Source organism: Hypanus sabinus, chromosome 6 (assembly GCF_030144855.1).
Source record: "Hypanus sabinus isolate sHypSab1 chromosome 6, sHypSab1.hap1, whole genome shotgun sequence".
In the NCBI taxonomy this organism is placed as follows: Eukaryota; Metazoa; Chordata; class Chondrichthyes; order Myliobatiformes; family Dasyatidae; genus Hypanus; species Hypanus sabinus.
The window spans coordinates 289854-311142 of record NC_082711.1 but is presented as its reverse complement, the minus strand read 5'-3'; the positions used below and the strand labels follow the sequence as shown (position 1 = coordinate 311142).

The window sequence follows — 21289 nt, the reverse complement described above, 5'->3', positions numbered from 1 at the left end:
TAAAGTAAAAGGTGCCAACATCAAAGTTCAGTCAGTTTAGTGCACATCATTGGAACTCAACCTTCGAACCATTCGACCCCTCGTCACTTAGACCTCCACGTCCTCACACATGGGACCACCCCGGTGGTCGACTGAGCAGTGCAGCGCACGTCCACCTTCCTCGGCATCTCCTTCCCACCTCCCCTGAAAAGACTGCGAAGCCCCCAAGCTCCCAGCCTCACAAGACAAAATAACATTCCCCATTGGTTAACAAATGAATACAATCCCCATATCAGCAAGTCCAAAGCTGAACAACTGCGAGAGAATACACTTATCAGACATAAAAGCATTCCTACTCTAGCAAACCAAAGAAGCCATTTTGATTACATACACAGTACATTGTACATTCTCCCCCCCACCAGCAAATGTCATGTCCCCATGACATTACCAGAGTTCCCCAAGGCTTCTTGCAACACACAAAACCCAGAAATCACACTCGGTTCTCCTGGCACCACATATGTCAACCTCTCTGGGGGGCGCCTACTCCTCTGAGATCTGCGTACCCCTTCTGCCAACCCTTCCGCCTCACTGGGCTCCCTCTTCACCTGTGAACCCTCTGCCTCGGACACCCCAGGTCTACCTGTCAGATCCTCACTCCCTCCCTCATGGGGTTCCCCCCTCACCTGAGAACCCTCTGGCTCATGTTCTGGTTCCACCCTCTCTCCCCCCAATGCTGGTTGCCTCTCCATTTGACCATCAACACCTTACCTCCTCTTGCCCAACTCAGTAGGGGAAGGGCCAGGAGCCTGTTCTTCTGATACTGAAACGCCAGCGAATGGGAGCAGGGGCCACTGAGTCGTCATCTTCTGAATCTGTATCCATTCCAGGGTTAAGGACCTGTCTCGGCTTTTCAGCAGCAGGCTCATCCCTCGCTGCGTGCCCTTGCAGAGTCCTTGTACTAGGCACAACCTCCCACTCTGACTCCTTGTCCAACCGCACCACTTGACCCAGGGGCAGCAGGTGATTCCGATGGAGTACCTTGATAGGCCCTTTCCCATCCTCAGGTTTCACCGGGTAAACTGGTAGATTCGGCATCTGGCTCTCTATTACATAGGTGCTGGCCGCCCATCGATCTGCCAACTTGAGCTTACCAGGGAGTCCCAAATTAGGTAAAAAGACCCGGTCGCCCAGCAATAATTGGGCAAACTTCACCTTTTGATCATAACTCATCTTATTCCTCTGATTTTGTTTGGTAGCCGCTGCCTCGGCCAACTCGTACGTCCTCTGTAACTCCCTCTTCATATTGGACACATACTTCAGATAGGGCTTCCCGGGTAATTCACCCACTTCAGCCCCAAAACACAAGTCAATGGGCAACCTGGCTTCCCGCCCGAACATCAGATAATAAGGCAAGTACCCTGTAGCATCATTGCGAGTACAGTTGTAACAGTGGACCAATTGTCCAATATGACGACTCAACTTACTTTTCTGCCCAATCTCCAGCGTCCCAAGCATATGCAACCGGGTCCTGTTGAACCTCTCTGGCTGAGGATCAACCTGTGGGTGATAAGGGGTAGTCCTGGATTTCTCAACCCCAAGCATAGTCAGTAATTCATGGATAAGGCGGCTCTCAAAGTCCCGCCCCTGATCTCTATGGATTCGCCTGGGAATGCCATAATGAACAAAATACTTCTCCCATAACACCTTCGCCACTGTCGTCGCCTTCTGATCCTTAGTGGGAAATGCCTGAGCATAGCGAGTGTAATGATCAGTGATGACTAAGACATTCGCAGTGTTGCTGGTGTCAGGCTCAATCGACAGAAAATCCATACATACCAGGTCCAGAGGTCCCGCACTGCAAGTGCGACAGTGGAGCCACCAACGCCGGCAGGTTCTCCCTCTGGATGCAACGACTGCATCCCCTACAGTATTCTTCCACCTCCCCCCTCATCCGGGGCCAGTAGAACCGGTCTTTGAGTAATCCATAGGTCTTTTCCACCCCCAAGAGTCCAGAATCATCATGCAAGGCCTGGAGTACAGTCTGCGGATACTTCTCCGGCATGACCAGTTGCCAACGGCGGGGTTGGTCCTGAGATGCCGTGACCCGGTACAAGATTCGGTTCTTTAACTTTAACCGAGGCCACTCCTTCAACAACAGAGGCACAAATGGGTGTTTCTCCTTCTCGGCCCACACCCCATCCCCCTTCTCGACCGCTCTCCACACAGTGCCAAGACCCGGGTCATTTTGCTGAGCAGCTGCCACTTCCCCCGGACTCAGTTCCGGCAACTGTTTAGTCCGCAGTGTGGTCAGGTCACAGTAAGCTAGGGATATGGCGTCGTCAAAAACCCCCAAATGGTCCACAACTCGCTCCAGCCTCCCTCTTCCCTCGGCCTTCACAGTGATAGCAAACTGACACATCGCCTTCACTCCAGGGACAGGGACACTCTCCCACTCCTCGTCCTTCTCCTGTTCCCCCGGCTCCTGACATGACAAAGCTTCCGCATCGACATTCCTGCTTCCTGGGCGGTACTTCAGGCTGAAATCATATACCGACAAGGTCGCCAGCCACTGATGTCCTGTGGCATCCAGCTTAGCCAAAGTCAAAATATAAGTTAGAGGATTGTTATCTGTTCTCACCCTAAACTTGGCTCCGTACAGGTAATCGCTCAACTTGTCCACCACCGCCCACTTCAGCGCCAGGAATTCCAACTTGTGAGTGGGATAGTTTCTCTCAGATGGCGACGAGCTTCGGCTGACAAATGCTACCGGTCTCAATGCTTTGCCATGCTCCTGGTACAGAACAGCCCCTAGACCCTCTCGGCTGGCATCTGTGTGCAGCACATATGGCTTCTGGGGATCGGCAAAAGCCAGCACCGGGGCCTGGGTCGGCACCCTTTTCAAAGGTCGGAACGCTTCTTCACATCGATCATCCCATCTCGAACCAAAAGGTTTCGCCGGGTTCCAGTATCCTCCAGCGTCTTGCCTCCGGTCCCCCTTCCTTTTCTTTCCCACCAGGGGATAGCCACACAACAGCTGAGTCAACGGGTGACACATTCTGGCATATCCTTTCACGAATCGGCGGTAATACCCACAGAACCCCAAAAATGAGTGCAGAGCGTTCACTTTCTGTGGTTTCAGCCAGGTGGTCACGGCCTCTATCTTGGCTGGATCAGTAGCCACTTCCTCTTGCGAAATGATATGGCCAACGTAGCTGACTGACGACTTGCAGAACTGGCATTTGTCCAGGGAAAGCTTCAGCCTTTCCCCCTTAAGCCGGCTTAATACCTTTAACAGCCGCTCTTCATGTTCCTCCAAAGTCAATCCAAACACTATCAAATCGTCCAGGTACACCAGCACCTCCAACAGATTCATATCCCCCACAGTCCTTTCCATGAGCCTCTGGAAGGTGGCTGGGGCCCCTAATTCGTTCGAACTGGAAGAACCCCAGCTGGCAGATAAAGGCTGTCTTCTCTTTATCACCCTCACTCATCGAGATCTGATAATACCCACTCCTTAAGTCCAGCACACTGAACCGTTTTGCTCCACTCAGGCAGGCCAATGCATCCTCGACCCTCGGGACTGTATATTGATCAGGGACCGTTCGCCGATTCAAAGTCCTGTAGTCAACACACATCCCATTCTTCTTCCGTGCCACCACTATTGGGGACGCATAAGGACTTCGAGACTCAGCTATGATTCTGGCTTCCTTCAACTTGCACAAGTGCTGCTGCACATCCTCAACATCTGCCAGGGCCAGCCGCCGCGATCTCTCTCGGGACGGGGTGTCCTCCATCACCCGGATGATGTGGCGAGTGCTTTTGGAGCAGCCCACATCAAACTCGCCCCGAGAAAAAACAGCTTCCATCTTCAGCATCTTCTCCTCTAGCCTGCTTTTCCACTCCGGCAACACTGGAGAATCCCCGAAGTTAAAGGCTTCAGCGGTCAGCTCCCCTCGATGCTCCAATCCCCTCCCGTTAGGGGTCCTCGCTGGTGTGCTAGACATTACCGTCACTGGGAACAGATGCGCCAGTGGCATTCCCCTCTTAAAGGTGATTTCTCTTGCCATGGTGTTCCTGACACTTACGGCTATACGCCTCACAAGGACCACCCCTGGTCTCTGCACTTCGGGCCTCACCAGCGCACCCGTTGGAAATCGTGTCTCCCCTTCAAGATCGTCCGGGGCGTCTACTAACATGGCTTCGCTTATCAGCACTCCGGGGAATCTGGGGGTCCCCATCACAAGCGCTCCCCCCCCCTCCCCCGGTCGAATCACCTTGGGCCTCGCCTGTGTACACCACACCGTCCCTCGTTTACACTCTGGGTCCAGCCCTTAGGGGGCAACCCCTTCTTCGAATATGGTTCAAAACACTGGATGCACTGAGAGAGTCTCCAGAAAGTGTTCCTCCCCTTTTTCCTTACAATCTCCCAGGAACCATCGCACAACGGGGGAGTTGGTCCCCACCAGGAGGGCAGCACCACTAGTTTCCACCGGATCCAGACACACCCAACACCAACGTCTCAATGGCTTTGGACACTCCCACATCGCCCTCTGAGAACTCCAATCTCACCGACAGGTACCCATCGTATGGGTAGTCACCCTAACTCGCACCCCAAATCTGCAGGGCGTCAAATGGGGTTACGGGCAAATGCTTTAGATATTTGTTGTAGAAAGACTGGTACAATAAGGTCACCTGCGACCCCATATCAAGAATGGCTTTTGAGTAAACTCCCTCTATCCGTAGACACACACTGGCACGGGGTCCTACCAGCCCATCTGGAATAGAGGCGTGGGCACCTGGTGGTCCCCTGGCTGATCTCTGGGAACATGTTCCTCCAGAGGCTCCAGTCCATTCCCTCATTGAGCCTCTCCTAAGTTTCCCGATACCTCTCACTTCTTAGTCACAGGGGGGCTTGCCCTCCACGGGGTTCCTTCTCTCTCACAATCCCACCGCAAATGTCCCTCCTCTCCACAGCTATAGCACACCCTCGGCCGCCCACAGTCCCGCCTGAAATGCCCCTCTTTCCCACAGTTAAAGCACACACTGCCTGCCGCCCCTCCTCTCCCAGGACGGCCCCAGCTCCCAACCCACTGCATGGGCCGCCCCCGGGAGTGAGTACCTTCCCTGTTCTTCCCTTCCAGAGGGGGTCCCTACTCCCCTGGAGGTTTTCAGTCCTCCACCCAGCCACCACTTCCTGTATTGCTGAGGATTGCTCCCGGTGGCCCGAGCCCCTTTTCCGCCCCAACGCTCTCTCTTCCTCCCGCACCTCTCTGATCAGTTGCCCGAAGGATGGAGGGGGGCCCTTCCTATAAGCCTGCCGGATAGTCCACGCCACCTTGTCCTCCTCCAGAGAGCCACTGAATATCTGACTCATCCTCACGCTAGCCACGTCAGGCACCTTCACTACCCCCCAGCGCCGCAACCCCGTAAGCATCCCCTCCATCCGAAATATGTACTCAGAGAGCTTTTCCCCTCTCCGTTGTTCCAGGCGTTGGAACTCTGTTAAAAGCAGCCAGGGTTCCCCAACAACCTAAACGCTCCCTCCAAAAATTCAATGCATTCCTCCACTTAAACCCCAGGCTTTTCAGCTTTCAACTCCCGGACGGTTTTGGCTGCCGCACCCCTCAAACTTCCCACCAATCGCCACCTCTTCTCCTCCTCCGAGCCTGGCCACTCCTCTAACATCAAGGACGTATGCTCGATCCAGGTCTCATAGTCCACCACCCCATCCGGGGTAGGCTTGGCTCCGGAGAACACCCCCAGCTTCAACCGTGGCCCCTCGGCCACTCCCACCGGGGAGTTAAGTGCGGCTGCCAGCTCCGAGGCTTCCACCCTACCTGGGGGGCGGAGCCTAGTCACACCTTCCCCCTCCGACCCCCCTTTACTAGTGACAGGCACCTCTCTAGGGGCCGCCTCTAGCTCTAGCTCCTCCGCCGGTGTCTCGTCATCCTCATCCTCGGAGAGGGTGTGGAGCCCCCACGGCCCCGCCTCCCCCGGTACACTGACCGTCACCGGCAGTCCCAACGTCCTGACGTCAGCACTCGTACGAACCAACATCCAACTGAACTCTACCTCTTTACCACACCGTCTAGCTACCAATTCCACCTGCCCAATACCTTTTACCTTCGACCCCTGGTCACTTTCCTCCGACCTCCATGTCCTCACACCTGGGACAAACCGGTGGTCGACCGAGCAGTGCAGCGCACGTCCACCTTCTTCGGCGTCTCTTTCCTGCCTCCCCTGAAAAGACCGCAAAACCCCCAAGCTCCCAGCCTCACAAGACAAAATAACATTCCCCATTGGTTAACAAATGAATACAATCCCCATATCAGCAAGTCCAAAGCTAAACAACTGCGAGAGAAAACACTTATCAGACATAAAAGCATTCCTACTCTAGCAAACCAAAGAAGCCATTTTGATTACATACACAGTACATTGTACAAATGCAATACATAATATAAAAGAATAAATAAATAACAGTATACATATATTGAATAAATTAAAAATCATGCAAAAACATAAGTAACGTATACTAAGAAAGTGAGGTCATGTTTAAGGGTTCAATGGCCATTTAGGAATTGGATGGCAGAAGGAAAGAAGCTGTTCCTGAATCGCTGAGTGTGTGCCTTCAGGCTTCTCTACCTCCTACTTCAGTGAGAAAAAAGCGTGCCCTGGGTGCTGGAGGACCTTAATAATGGATGCTGCCCTTCTGAGACACCACTCCTTGAAGCTGTCCTGGGTACTTTGTAGGCTAGTACCCAAGATGGAACTGACTAAATTTGAAACCCTCTGCAGTTTCTTTTGGTCCTGTGTAGTAGACCCCCCCCCATACCAGACAGTGATGCAGCCTGTCAGAATGCTCTCTATGGTACATCTATAGAAGTTTTTGAGTGTATTTGTTGACATATTCCTTCAAACTTCTAATGTGGTATAGTTGCTGTCTTGCCTCTTTTATAACTGCATTGATATGTAGGGATCAGGTTAGGTCCTCAGAGATCTTGACACCCTGGAACTTGAAACAGCTCGCTCTCTCCATTTCTGATCCCTCTATGAAGATCGGTGTGTGTTCCTTTGCCTTATCCTTCCTGAAGGCTGGGATCACCTGACTAACCTTTTAGAGATTCACAGTGAATGCATTCGTAGAGGCGCAGTCATACAGCGCACAGCAGGTCATTCGGCCCATCTCTATGCTGACCAAGATGCTCATCTAAGCTAGTTGCTTTTGCTGCCACTTGGCCCATTTCCCTCTAAAGCTTTCCTGTCCATGAACCTGCCCAAATGCCTTCCAAATGTTGTTAATGTACCTACCTCAGCCACTTTCTTTGGCAATTCATTCCATATACTGACCATCCTTACAGCGAAAATTTTGCCCCTCAGCTTCTGATTAAATCTCCTCCCTCAATTTAAACCTCTGCCCTATAGTTCTTTATTTCCTAACCCAAGGAAAAGACTGTGATCATCCATCTTATCTATAGTCCTCATAATTGTATAAATTTCAACCTCCTTCACACCAGGGGAAGCAGTCCCAGCTTCATCTCCTCGTAACTTATCCTCCAGTCCCAGTAATATGCTGGTGAGAAGAATGAGGGTGTATCTCATTGAAGTCTATTGAATATTGGGGTTTGGGAGGGTTAATAAATCAGACAGCAGCAGATTTGAATTGGGCTGAATGGCCTAATTCTGCCTCTATGTCTTATGATCTTAGATAGACAGATAGATACTTAGTGGTTGGGGGGATGATAGAGTCAATTGTTAAGGATGAGATGATGGAGTACTTGGTGACACAGGACAAGAGAGTACAAAGTCAGCATGATTTCCTTCAGGGAAAAACCTGCCTGACAAACCAGTTGGAATTCTTTGAGGAGATTACAAGTGGGATAGATAAAGGGGACATAGTGGATGTTGTATATTTGGACTTTCAGAAAGTCTTTGACAAGGTGCCATATATGAGGCTGTTTACCAAATTAAGAGCCCATGGTATTACATGAAACTTACTAATATGGTTAGAGCATTGCCTGATTGGTAGGAGGCAGCAAGTGGGAACAAAAGGATCCTTTTCTGGTTGGCTGCCAGTGACTAGTGGTTTTCCACAGGGGTCATTGTTGTGATGATTTCTTCTTATGCTGTATATAAATGATTTAGATGATGGAATAGATGGCTTTGTTGCCAAGTTTGCAGATGATACGAAAATTGGTGGAGGGGCAGGTAGTGTTGGGCTCCTTATTGTAGAAAGGATATACTGACATTGGGGAGGGTTCAGAGAAGATTCATGAGATTGATTCCAGGAATGAAAGGTTACCATATGAGGAATGTCTGGCAGCTGTATTCCCTGGAGTTCAGGAGAATGAGGGGAGATCTTATAGAAACATTCCAAATGTTAAAAGGCTTGAACAGATTAGATATGGCAAATTTATTTCCCATGATCGAAGGGTCTAGGACAAGAAGGCATGACTTCAGGATTGAAGGACATCCATTTAGAACTGAGATGCGGAGAAATTACTTTCGTTATTGGGTGGTAAATCTGTGGAATTTGTTGCCATGTGCAGCTGTAGAGTCCAAGTCATTGGGTGCATTTAAGGTAGAGATAGATAGGTTTTTGGTTAGCCAGGGCATCAAAGGTTATGGGGAGAAGGCAGGGGAGTGTGGATGACTAGAAGAATTGGATCAGCCCATGATTGGACGATGAAGCAGACTCAATGGGTCAAATGACCTACTTCTGCACCTATTTTCCCCCAAGCCAACGGGGGAGCCTACTGACCTCTGCTGTGTCTATTGACTTGTTTATTATTTATTTTAATGCCTGCACTGTTTTGTGTACTTTATGCAATCCTGTGTAGGTCTGTAGTCAAGTGTAGCTTTTGTGTTGGTTTACGTAGTTCAGTGTAGTTTTTATATTGTTCATGTAGCACCATGGTCCTCAAAACGTTGTCTCATTTTTACTGTGTACTGTACCAGCAGTTATGGTCGAAATGACAATAAAAAGTGACTTGACTGTATCTTATGGTCTTATGGCCTTATAACAGAAAGGATGCAGAAGGACATAGAAAGATAGGAGAACAGGCATGAAAATGACAAATGAAATACAATGTTGGAAAATGCACTTTGGTAGTAGAAAAATATAGAAAATAGAATAGTACAGCACATTACAGGCCCCTCGGCCCACAAGGTTGTGCTGACTCTCAAACCCTGCCTCCCATGTAATCCCCCACCTTAAATTCCTCCATATACCTGTCTAGTAGTCTCTTAAACTTCACTAGTGTATCTGCCTCCACCACTGACTCAGGCAGTGCATTCTGAGTGGAAAAACCTTCCTCAAATATCCCCCTTGAACTTCCCTCCCCTTACCTTAAAGCCATGTCCTCTTGTACTGAGCAGTGGTGCCCTGGGGAAGAGGTGCTGGCTGTCCACTCTATCTATTCCTCATAATATCTTGCAGACTATTTTCTAAGCGGGGAGAAAATCCAAAAATCTGAGATGCAAAATGACTTGGGAGTCCTTGTGCAGAACACCCTAAAGGTAAACTTGCAGGTTGAGTCAGTGGTGAGGAAGGCAAATGCATGTTAGCATTCATTTCAAGAGGTCTAGAATACAAGAGCTCAGATGTGATGCTGAGGCTTTATAAAGCACTCGCCTTGAGTATTGTGAACAGTTTTGGGCCCTGCATCTTAGAAAAGATGTGCTGGCATTGGAGAAGGTCCAGAGGAGGTTCAGAAATATGATTCCAGGAATGAAAGGTTGATCAGACAAGGAATGTTTGGTGGCTCTGGGTCTGTACTCGCTGGAATTCAGAAGGATGGGGGGGGGGGGGGAATCTCATTGAAACCTTTCGAATATTGAAGGGCCTAGACAAAGTAGATGTGGAAAGGTTGTTTCCCCTGGTGGGAATGTCAAGGACAAGAGGGCACAGTCACACAATAAAGGGGCCCCTTTTAAAACAGAAGCAGAGAAATTTCTTTAGCCAAAGGATGGTGAATTTGTGGAATTTGTTGCCACATGCAACATACTACATTGATTGGCCTTATCTCAAATAATATTGAGGCAGCCTGCAGAGAAGTCATCACCCTGACACAGTGGAGTCAAGAAATCAACCTCTCCTTCAGTGTTGCAAAAACAAAGGAGCTGGTTGTGGACAATAGGAGGAACGGAGACAGGCTAACCCCTATTATCATGAGTGCATCTGGAGTTGACAGGATGGACCGCTTCAAGTTCCTCGGTATGCACATCACTGAGGATCTCACTTTGTCTGTACATACCGGCTGTGTGGTGAAAAAAGCACAATAGCACCTCTTTTACCTCAGACCATAAGATATAGAAGCAGAAGTAGTCCATTCGGCCCATCGAGTTAGATCCGCCATTCAATCATGCACTGATCCAATTCTTCCAGTCATCCCCACTCCCCTGCCTTCTCCCTGTAGCTTTTGATGCCATGGCTATTCAAGAATCTATCTATCCCTGCCTTAAATGACTTGGCCTCCACAGTTGCTCGTGGCAACAAATTCCACAGATTTACCACCTTCTGACTAAAGTAATTTCTCCACATCTCTGTTCTAAGTGGACGTCCTTCAATCCTGAAATCGTGGCTCTTGTCCTAAGATCCCCTACCATGTGAAATAACAGACGGTTGAAGAAGTTTGGAATGAGTCCCCAAATCCTAAGAATTTTCTACAGGAGCACAATTGAGAGCATCCTGACTGGTTGTATCATTGCCTGGTACAGAAACTGTACCTCCCCTAATTGCAAGGGTTCTACAGAGAGTGGTGTGGACATCCCAGCACATCTGTAGATGTGAACTTCCCACTATTCAGGACATTTACAAAGACAAGTATGTAAAAAGGGCCCGAAGGATCATTAGGGGCCTGAGTCATCCCAACCATAAACTATTCCACTACTACCATCTGGGAAACAGTACCACAGCATTAAAGCTAGGACCAACAAGCTCTGGGATAGCTACTTCCACCAGGCCATCAGATTGATTAATATATGCTGGCACAACTGCATTTCTAAGCTATATTGACGGTTCTGTTGTATATCTTACTGTACATATTATTTATACAAATTACTATAACTTGCACATTGCACATTCAGACGAAGATGTAACGTAAAGATTTTTACTCCTCATGTATGTGAAAGATGTAAGAAATAAAGTCAGTTTGATTCAGTTCAATAGAATAGAAGTAGAAAGAATAAGAAGTAAGTTACCACAAACAGTCTAACAGGAAGGGGTCATCACTTCCCCAGCTATAGGTTGACTCATTATAGAGCTGAATAACCGAGGATAAGAATGACCTCATAGAGCACTGTTTGGAGCAGGGCAGTTGTCTCAGTCTGTTACTATAAGTGCTCCTCTGTTCAGCCAAGGTGGCATGCAGAGGGTGAGAAACATTGTCCAGAAGTGCCAGGATTTTCTTTAGGGTCCTTTGTTCCACCACAGCCTCCAATGCAACCAGTTTAACTCCTGTAACAGAGCCAGCCTTTCTAATCAGTTTATTGAGTCTGTTGGTATCACCTGTGTTGATGTCATTGTCCTAGCACATCACTGCATAGAAGATTGTAGTAGTGACAACAGACTGGTAGAACATGTGAAGGAGAGGCCTGTATACTCCAAAGGATCTCAGTCTCCTTGGAAAGTAGAGTCAGCTCTGGCCCTTGAACCATAATAACATAAGACATAGGAGCAGAATTAGGCCATTCAGCCCATCGAGTTTTCTCCGCCATTCCATCATGGCTGATCCCAGATCCTACTCAACCCCATACACCTGCCTACTCCTTTGATGTCCAGACTGATCAGGAAACAATCAACTTCCACGTTAAGTATACATGCAGACTTGGCTTCCAATGAAGACTATGCAGAGCATTCCACAGATTTACTACTCCAGCTAAAAAAAATTCCTCCTTATCTCTGATCTAAGGGTTTCCCTCTAGTTCTGGATACCCCCACCATACGAAACGTCCTCTCCACATCCACCCTATCTAGTCCTTTCAACGTTCAGTAGGTCTTCTTGCACACAGCCTCTGTGTTGGTGCTCCACTCAAGACTGCCATCCCGGTGTACCCCCAGGTACTTGAAGGTCCTCACCACAACCACATCTTCACTATCAGTAGTAACAGGGAGTGATGCAAGCTTAATCTTCTTTAAGACCATCATCGTCTCCTTTGTCTTACTAATGTTGAGCTGCAGATGATTCAGCTTGCATCATTTGACAAAGTTCTCCACCAGGGCCCTGTATTCAACCTCCTATCCTCCCTTTATACATCCAACTATTGCTGAGGCAGCAGGAAAGTTCTGCAGGTGACATGACTCAGTGTCGTATCTAAAGTATACAGGGTAAACAGGAAGGGAGCCAATGTGGTCCCAGTGCTGCTTATAGCCATGTCTGACACACAGCTCTGAAGCCACGCGTACTTTGGTCTGCCAGACAGGTAATGCATTATCCAAGATACAATGGAAGTGCCATCCTACATGGAATGGCGTTTTTCTCCCAGCAAGAAGGGCTGTATGGTATTGAAGGCACTTGAGAAATCAAAAAAGATGATCCTCACAGTGCTGCTTGTAGGCAAACTGCAGGGGATCATGTGCTGATCTGACTAGGGGTCTGAGGTGAGGTAGGACCAACGTCTTTAGGGTCTTCATGATGTGTGAAGTGAGGGCCACTGGATGGTAGTCATTCAGACTTTTGAATAGGACCACACATGATGTTTTTGCCACACAATCAGAATCCTTTCCAGACTGAGAATGAAAATGCTGTCAGTGGGAGAAAATGAGACTATAGTAATTTTAGATGCTGGGAGAGTGAGGGACAGATTTTTTCTGGAGGGATGGTCTAACCTTCTTCCCTGTGCTGTAGGTGAGGAAGTTGAGCAGAGCTGTAAGAAGTTTGTGACGCAGCTGAAGGATATTCGCCTACAGCTGGATCGATGTGAAGATCGAACAGTGCACAAGATCAGGCAGCCATTGGACCGAGAGCCCCTGCGGGACTGCACACAACGGATGATTGAACAGCGGGTAAGCCCACTGGGAACACCATGATGTTGGATTGGTGAGGGGTGCCGCAGATTAATTATTTTCACCTTCTGTGTGCCGGTAATGGTGAGACTCACTGCTATTTATCCCAGGCTGTCACAGCCTAGTGAGCCAGGTGAAGACACCACTGTGGAAGAGCAGTTGAACATTCCCAAGGTGCTTAGCTGGACAGAGGATCACATTGTCCTGTGTCTACCCCACATCATGTTGCCCCTTAGTATCTCCCCTTATGTTTTACAAAACTATGGAAATTTATTTTCACAACAAATATACAAATTACAAACATTAACTATAAACAAGACAGTGAATAAATTCAAATTAAAATTTGATTACTAGTGTCTAAAACCGTCAATTCACTGGGGTGGGGCCCATCGCTCCCGGAAATAAGTTGATAAGACAGAGGAGCAGAATTAGGACATCTGGCCCATTGAGTCTGCTCCGCTATTCAATCATGGCTCTGATCCTTTTTTCTATCTCCTCCTCAACCCCAGTTCCCGGCCTTCTCCTGGTAACCTTTGATGCCATGTCCAATCATGAACCTATCAATCTCTGCCTTAAATACACCCAATGACCTGGGCTTCACAGCTGCATGTGGCATAAATTCCACAAATTCACCACCCTTTGGCTAAAGAAGTCCCCTGTGTAACCCTGGAAAAGGGGCAGGCATTTGGCTCTAGCAGAGTCCTCGACTTTCCACCAGCTAGACCTGTGAACGGCCCAGGAGCAAGCTACCCGCTTCCGGACTGGGTTTCCATAGATAAGGAGCTTGGGCTGAAGTACAACCAGAACCTGATGAGCAGCCTCTTCAGATATTCTAACAGGATCTGCAACCTCTTACACTCCATATACACTCCATGTTATACTGACTCCTCCTGCCCACAGAATGGATAGGTGGATGGGGTGTCAGTGAACCTGCTTAAAAACCTAGAGTACAGTACTGCCCTGTGCACCACCTCTACCCCAGGTCCCCAATGTACGGGGAAGGACCCCAGCATTGAGAGATTTCCACTGGGGACCTCCTCTGCTGCCAGACAGTGAAACAGGCTGCTAAGGCAACCCTGGTCAGCTGACGAAGGCAAGGAAGTGAAAGGTGTGCAGGAGCAGCCTGTACATGAAACACCTTGGAGCATCATGGAAGGGCACGGTGGGCATCCCTGTAAGATGGTTCATGTTATGCAGGACCCTCTCCCACATGTTATCCCAAGGCCTGTGTCCAACAAGCAATTCCAGCCAATCAGATGTAGGTGCAGCTGGAACCCCTCTGCTTCCCTGAGCCCCCTCAGCATCCACTGTGATAGGAAGGACCAATCCCCCTCTCAGCTAGAGCACTTAGGAGCACTCTGTCTGGATGAGTACACCCCATACCCTTAACAGCTCAGTAAAAGCGAGGCAGTACCCTCAAAGAAGCACAGCTAATACTGTTCGCTGGAAGACAGTGTCCGCAGCAGAGGAGGTGCATTGCCAGTGCATACCATCTCAGAGAGTGGTCACTGTACAGGGTCCTGAGTAGGGTACACATGCACACTAATGACTGACCACTCTCCGTGATCAGGACCACACCAGAGACCTAATGCCTCCTATTGCCCCAAAAGAAATCCATCGGCTTCTTCTGGACTAAAATAACCAGCCAGGACCATATCATGGAGGCAATGAGCTGATTTATTACAACTCTCTTCCCCAGTACGAGATTGCACAAAGGAGGCCTGACCAGTATCCCAGCTGGGTAGAGGTCTTTTTCCCCAAATCCCACCAGTTTGCCAGCCAGGCTTCCTCCATCGAGCGCAGGTAGACTCCTAAGTAGAGGAGGTGTGTGGTGCTCCACGCAAAGGGTCTCAACCCCTCTGGTAGGGATCCACCTGCCATTGACCCACCAAGAGGCCTGCATATATTTTCCACTTGACCCTTGCAGATGAAGCACCCAAGCAGACCTGTTCATAGTCTCGCGTTCTCTACGAGTCAGTGGGATGGTGGCCATAAGGAGGATGTTGTCGGTGTAAGCTGAAAGGATGATCTCCATGTCTGGTTCATGCAAAACCAAACCAGTTACCCTCTTACAGAGAAGGCACAGGAATGGCTCCACACAAACAGAGTATAACTGCCCCAACATGGGGCACCCCTGATGCAGCCCTTCTCAAAGCACAAAATGTGGCCCAAGCACAAACACATGCAAAGTCCCAAAGAAAAATACTCGAGGTCCACCCTGGGAAATGCCTTGGTCAAGGGAGAGAAGGGTGACTGAGGACCAGCTTCTCAGCACAGGTAAATCAAATCCGTGATGATGTGGATATTGTCCTGAATGGACTGCCCTGGGACCATGCAGGTCTGATCACGGTGGACCACTTGAGCCAGCACAGAGTCCAGACGGCGGCCATTGCCTGGGAAAAGATCTTGTACTTCACACTGCGGAGAGATACTGTGTGCCAATTCCTTAGGCAATCAAGATACCCTGTCTTTGGCAGCAGGGTTACAACTGCTCTGCACCAAGAGAGGGTCATCTCACCCACCGCCATGTTCTTCCCCAATACCCCAGCATAATCAGCCCCTAAGATGTCCCAGAAGGGCTGGAGAAATTCAACAGTCAAACCATCTTGTCCCAGGGATTTGCCTCTCTGCAGCTGGTTGAGGACACTGGTCAGCTCCACCGAAGATAGTGGGGCAGCTAGAACCCCTTGGCATCTTCCTACAGAACCCTGTGTGCATCCTCACTGCACAGGTCTGGCGAGAATAGAGCCTCATAAAAGGAATGTACTTCCACAGCTATTTTCACCGGGTCTGTGACGAAGGAGCCATCTGCCAGCAGCTCCACAAGCTGCCTGCGGACACAGCTCCCCTTCTCGAGAGAGTAGAAGAAGGATGAGGCATGGTCCAGATCCTGTTGAATTTAGACCCGCGACCTCTCATAAGCACCTCGGGATCTCTCGAGCTGCAGGTGCCTCAGCGCCTCCTTCCTTTGGTACTCATCCCAGAGGGGCGGATCTCCATTGGTCGGCCCTGGCTGGGACTCTAAATCAATCAGCTCCTTCTCAAGCCAACCGATCCAAGACATGCACTGCGTGATCAACCCATGAGTATATTCCTGGCAGAACAGTCAGATGTGAGCCTTGCCCACATCCCATCACAGCCTCAGAGAGGGAAACTCCCCTGTTCTTCCTGCCAGGTCCTCCAAAACTGACAGAACAAATCCTAGAAACGACCATCTTCCAACAGCCTGTGGTTGAAATGCCAGTACACAGACCCAACCTTTGTAGGTAGGGCGTTGAACTCTGCCCACACCAGGAGGTGGTCTGAGCACACAACCAGCCACGTGGAGTCAGCCAGTACTGCGGCCCAGGAGGCAGCGCCCTGGAGATGTACAGTCAGTCATTCCTCGTGCCTCCATCCCCTCTAAATGCATTGGCTCACCATCCTGGTGCACAGCAAGGTGAAGCAGGCAGCCTGGCATGAGTTCCTGAACCTGAAATATCTCTGGCTGGGAAAAAAAGGGTCAATAAGATGGCCACCCCACTGGAAGTGGAGCTGAGGTGGCTCATGTGGACCCTGCCCTCGCCTTTCCAGGAGCCAGGTGGATTCATCTCTGGAACGATGCAGGTTCCTGCAAGAAGCTCAGCCCTATCTCCCGTCTCAGACTATGAAATCTGGAGAGAACCCCCCCCCCCCCATCGCCACTGATGTTCAGGGTTACAACACTTAACTTCCTGACACACTTTATTGAGATCTCTCACCAGAGCCCTAGGAAGAAGAAGCAGAGCTTTCCTTCAAGCCCTTTCCTGTCTTCACCTTACAACACTTCTCCAGGGACTCCAGGGGTCTCTTAAATTGGAGCATCTCCTTGCGGGTAATTTCAACTCCCTCCCTTTCTTTTGGAGGATAGTGTGGCTAGACTGAAAGACCTCTTGTAGACCTGACTAGTGATCAGTGGCTAGCTGGGCCTTAAAACAGTTTCCTCCAGTAGGTCTTCATGAACTTCTGGATCTCATCCACAGAGACAGGTTGTGTCTCAGTGCTGGAGTCAAGGAAGTCTTCCATCTCAGCTTGAAAAAAAGACCCCTCTTCTCCCACACCACATCCCACACTCTTGTCACGCTCCAAGCTGTCACCATCTGCACTCAACGTGACCACCTCACTCCTCATCACCATCCTAATGGGAGACCCCACCACATCACCAGGGCTATAAGACCATAAGATATAGGAGCGGAATTATGCAATTTAGCCCATTGAGTCTGATCCAACATTCCATCATCGCTGATCCCAGATCCCTCCCAACCCCATGTACTTGCCTTCTCACCAGACCCTTTGATGCCCTTACCGATCAGGAAACAATCAACTTCTGCCTTAAGTATATTCACAGACTGGGCCTCCACCACAGTCTGTGGCAGAGCATTCCATAGATTTACTACTCTCTGGCTGAAAGAATTCCTCCTTACCTCTGTTCTAAAGGGTCGCCCCTCAATTTTGAGGCTGTCCCCTCTAGTTCAGGATACTCCCACCATAGGAAACATCCTCTTCACATCCACCCTGTCTAGTCCTTTCAACATTCAGTAGGTTTCAGTGAGATCCCCCTACCTGCATTCTTTTAAATTCCAGTGAGTACAGGCCTAAAGCTCCCAAATGCTCCTGATATGTTAACCCTTTCATTCCTGGAATCATTTTCTTGAACCTCCTCTGGACTCTCTCCAATGACAAATCATCCTTCCTGAGATACGGGCTCTAAAACTGTTGACAGTACTCTAAGTGAGGCCTGACTAGTGTCTTATAAAAGCTCAGCATTATCTCCTTGCTTTTATATTCCCCCTTAAGCTAAATGCCAACATTGCATTTGTCTTCTTTACCACAGACCCAACCTGTAAATCCAAGTAGGAGGTGCAGAAGCCTGAAGGCACACACTCAGCGATTCAGGAACAGTTTCTTCCCCTCTGCTATCTGATTCCTAAATGGACATTGAACTCTTGGATACTACCTCACTTTTTTTTTAATATACAGAATTTCTGTTTTTTTACACTTTTTAAATCTATTCAATATGCGTATACTGTAATTGATTTACTTACTATTATAACCATATAACAATTACAGCACGGAAACAGTCTGGGAACGCTTACTCTCACCTAGTCCCACTGGCCCGCACTCAGCCCATAACCCTCCATTCCTATCCTGTCCATATACCTATCCGATTTTACTTTAAATGACAATACTGAACCTGCCTCTATACCACTTCTACTGGAAGCTCATTCCACACAGCTACCACTCTCTGAGTAAAGAAATTCCCCCTCGTGTTACCCTTAAACTTTTGCCCCCAACTCTCAACTCATGTCCTCTTGTTTGAATCTCCCCTACTCTCAATGGAAAAAGCCTATCCATGTCAACTCTATCTATCCCCCTCATAATTTTAAATACCTCTATCAAGTCCCCCCTCAACCTTCTATGCTCTAAAGAATAAAGACCTAACTCGTTCAACCTTCCCCTGTAACTTAGGTGCTGAAACCCAGATAACATTCTAGTAAATCTTTTACATCTCTTTTACATTCCAGTAAATCTTCTCTATTATTTTTATTTTATTTATTATTATTACTTTTTTTCCTCTTCTATATTAGATATTGCATTGAACTGCTGCAGCTAAATTAACAAATTTCACGTCATATGCTGGTGATAATAAACCTGATCCTGATTCTGATTCTCATTCTGACCTTCTGGGAGTCTTGCATGAGAACTTCTAAGTCCCTCTTCACCTCTGATGATTGAACCTTTTTCTCATTTAGATCATTGTCTGTACTATTGTTCCTTTTACCAAACTGTATTATCATACATTTCCCAACACTGTATTTCCTACCCCCACCGACTTCTTTGATGAGGACTCTCTGATGACCCCTTCTCCCGTCTTCAACCCTCCACCTCTTCATGGACACCCCGCTCTGGTCTTCTGCCTGCTCTGGATCTCTTTATTGCTAATTGCTGATGGGACATCAACCATCTTGACTTCACCACACCCTGTTCCAATTCCAACCTCACTCCTTGCAAACGCTCTGCTCTCCGCTCCCTCTGCACCAATCCCAACCTCACTATAAAACCTGCTGATAAGGGGGGAGCTGTTGTTGTCTGGCGTATTGACCTCTACCTGGCTGAGGCACAACGACAACTCTCTGATACCTCCTCTTATTTACCCCTTGATCATGACCCCACTAAGGAGCACCAGGCCATTGTCTCCTATACCATCACCAACCTTATCAGCTCTGGGGATCTCCCATCCACTGCCACCAACCCCATAGTTCCCACACCCCGCACTTCCCATTTCTACCTCCTACCCAAGATCCACAAACCTGCCTGTCCAGGTAGACCTATCGTCTCAGCTTGCTCCTGCCCCACAGAACTCATTTCTGCATACCTTGACACTGTCTTACCCCCCTTGTTCAATCTCTTCCCACCGATGTTCGTGACACTTCTCATGCTTTGAATTTTTTCAATAATTTTAAGTTCCCTGGCCCCCACCGTCTTATTTTCACCTTTGACGTCCAGTCCCTATATACCTCCATCCCCCACCTAGATGGTCTCAAAGCTCTTTGCTTTTTTTGGATTCCAGACCTAACCAATTCCCCTCTACCACCACTCTCCTCCGTCTAGTGGAATTAGTTCTTACTCTCAATAATTTCTCCTTTGGCTCCTCTCACTTCCTCCAAACCAAGGGTGTAGCCATGGGCACCTATATTGGGTCCCAGTTATGCCTGCCTTTTTGTTGGCTTTGTGGAACAGTCCATGTTCCAAGTCTATACCGGTATCCATCCCCCTTTTTTCCTTCGCTACACCGACGACTACATTGGTGCTGCCTCCTGCATGCATGCTGAGCTCGTCGACTTCATTAACTTTGCCTCCAACTTTCACCCTGCCCTCAAATTTACCTGGTCCATTTCCGACACCTCCCTCCCCTTTCTTGATCTTTCTGTCTCCATCTCTGGAGATGGCCTATCTACTGATATCTACTATAAGCCTACGGACTCTCACAGCTACCTGGACTATTCCTCTTCCCACCCTCTCTTGCAAAAATGCTATCCCCTTCTCACAATTCCTCTGTCCGCCGCATCTGCTCTCAGGATGAGGCTTTTCATTCCAGGACGAAGGAGATGTCTTCCTTTTTTAAACAAAGGGGCTTCCCTTTGTCCACCATCAACTCTGCTCTGAAACGCATCTCTCCCATTTCCCGCACATCTGCCCTCACCCCATCCACCCGCCACCCCACTCAGGATAGGGTTCCCCTTGTCCTTACCTACCACCCCACCAGCCTCCAGGTCCAATGTATAATTCTCCGTAACTTCTGCCACCTCCAACGGGATCCCACTACCAAGCACATTTTTCCCACCCACCCTCTTTCTGCTTTTCTTAGGGATCACTCCCTACGCGACTCCTTTCTCCACTCGTCCCCCCCATCCCTTCCCACCAATCTCCCTCCTGGCACTTATCCTTGTAAACGGAACAAGTGCTACACCTGCCCTTACACTTCCTCCCTCACCACCATTCAGGGCCCCAGATAGTCCTTCCAGGTGAGGTGACACTTCACCGGTGAGTCGGCTGGTGTGGTATACTGCATCCGGTGCTCCCAGTGTGGCCTTTTATATATTGGTGAGACCCGACACAGACTGGGAGACCGTTTCGCTGAACACCTATGCTTGGTCCGCCAGAAAAAGCAGGATCTCCCAGTGGCCACACATTTTAATTCCACGTCCCATTCCCATTCTGATATGTCTATCCATGGCCTCCTCTATTGTCAAAATGAATCCAAACTCAGGTTGTACAACACCTTGTATACCGGCTGTGTAGCCTCCAACCTGATGGCATGAATATTGACTTCTCTATCTTCCGTTGATGCTCCTCCTCCCCTTCTACCCCATCCCTGACATATTTAGTTGTTTGCCTGTTCTCCATCTCCCTCTGGTGCTCCCCCCCCCCCCCCCCACCTTTCTTACCTTTCTTTCTCCTGAGGCCTCCCGTCCCATGATCCTTTCCCTTCTCCAGCTCTGTATCACTTTCACCAATCACCTTTCCAGCTCTTAGCTTCATCCCACCCCCTCCGGTCTTCTCCTAACATTTTGCATTTCCCCTTCCCCCCACTACTTTCAAATCTCTTACTATCTTTCCTTTCGGTTAGTCCTGACGGAGGGTCTCGGCCCGAAACGTCGACAGCGCTTCTCCCTATAGATGCTGCCTGGCCTGCTGTGTTCCACCAGCATTTTGTGTGTGTTGTTTTTTGAATTTCCAGCATCTGCAGATTTCCTCGTGTTTGCACTGTATTTCATTTACCACTTT

General features: G+C 48.9%; 1 protein-coding gene across 6 annotated transcripts in view; it reads left to right on the top strand.

The window, feature by feature from the left end:
- LOC132395227 (plectin-like) overlaps positions 1–21289 on the top strand; it is a 430787-nt gene that overhangs the window by 306312 nt on the left and 103186 nt on the right. For all 6 annotated transcript variants that reach the window (XM_059971513.1, XM_059971516.1, XM_059971518.1 and 3 more), the window contains one exon: positions 12825–12982. In XM_059971513.1, the coding sequence (XP_059827496.1) occupies positions 12825–12982 (158 nt within the window). The remainder of the gene's footprint in view (positions 1–12824; positions 12983–21289) is intronic.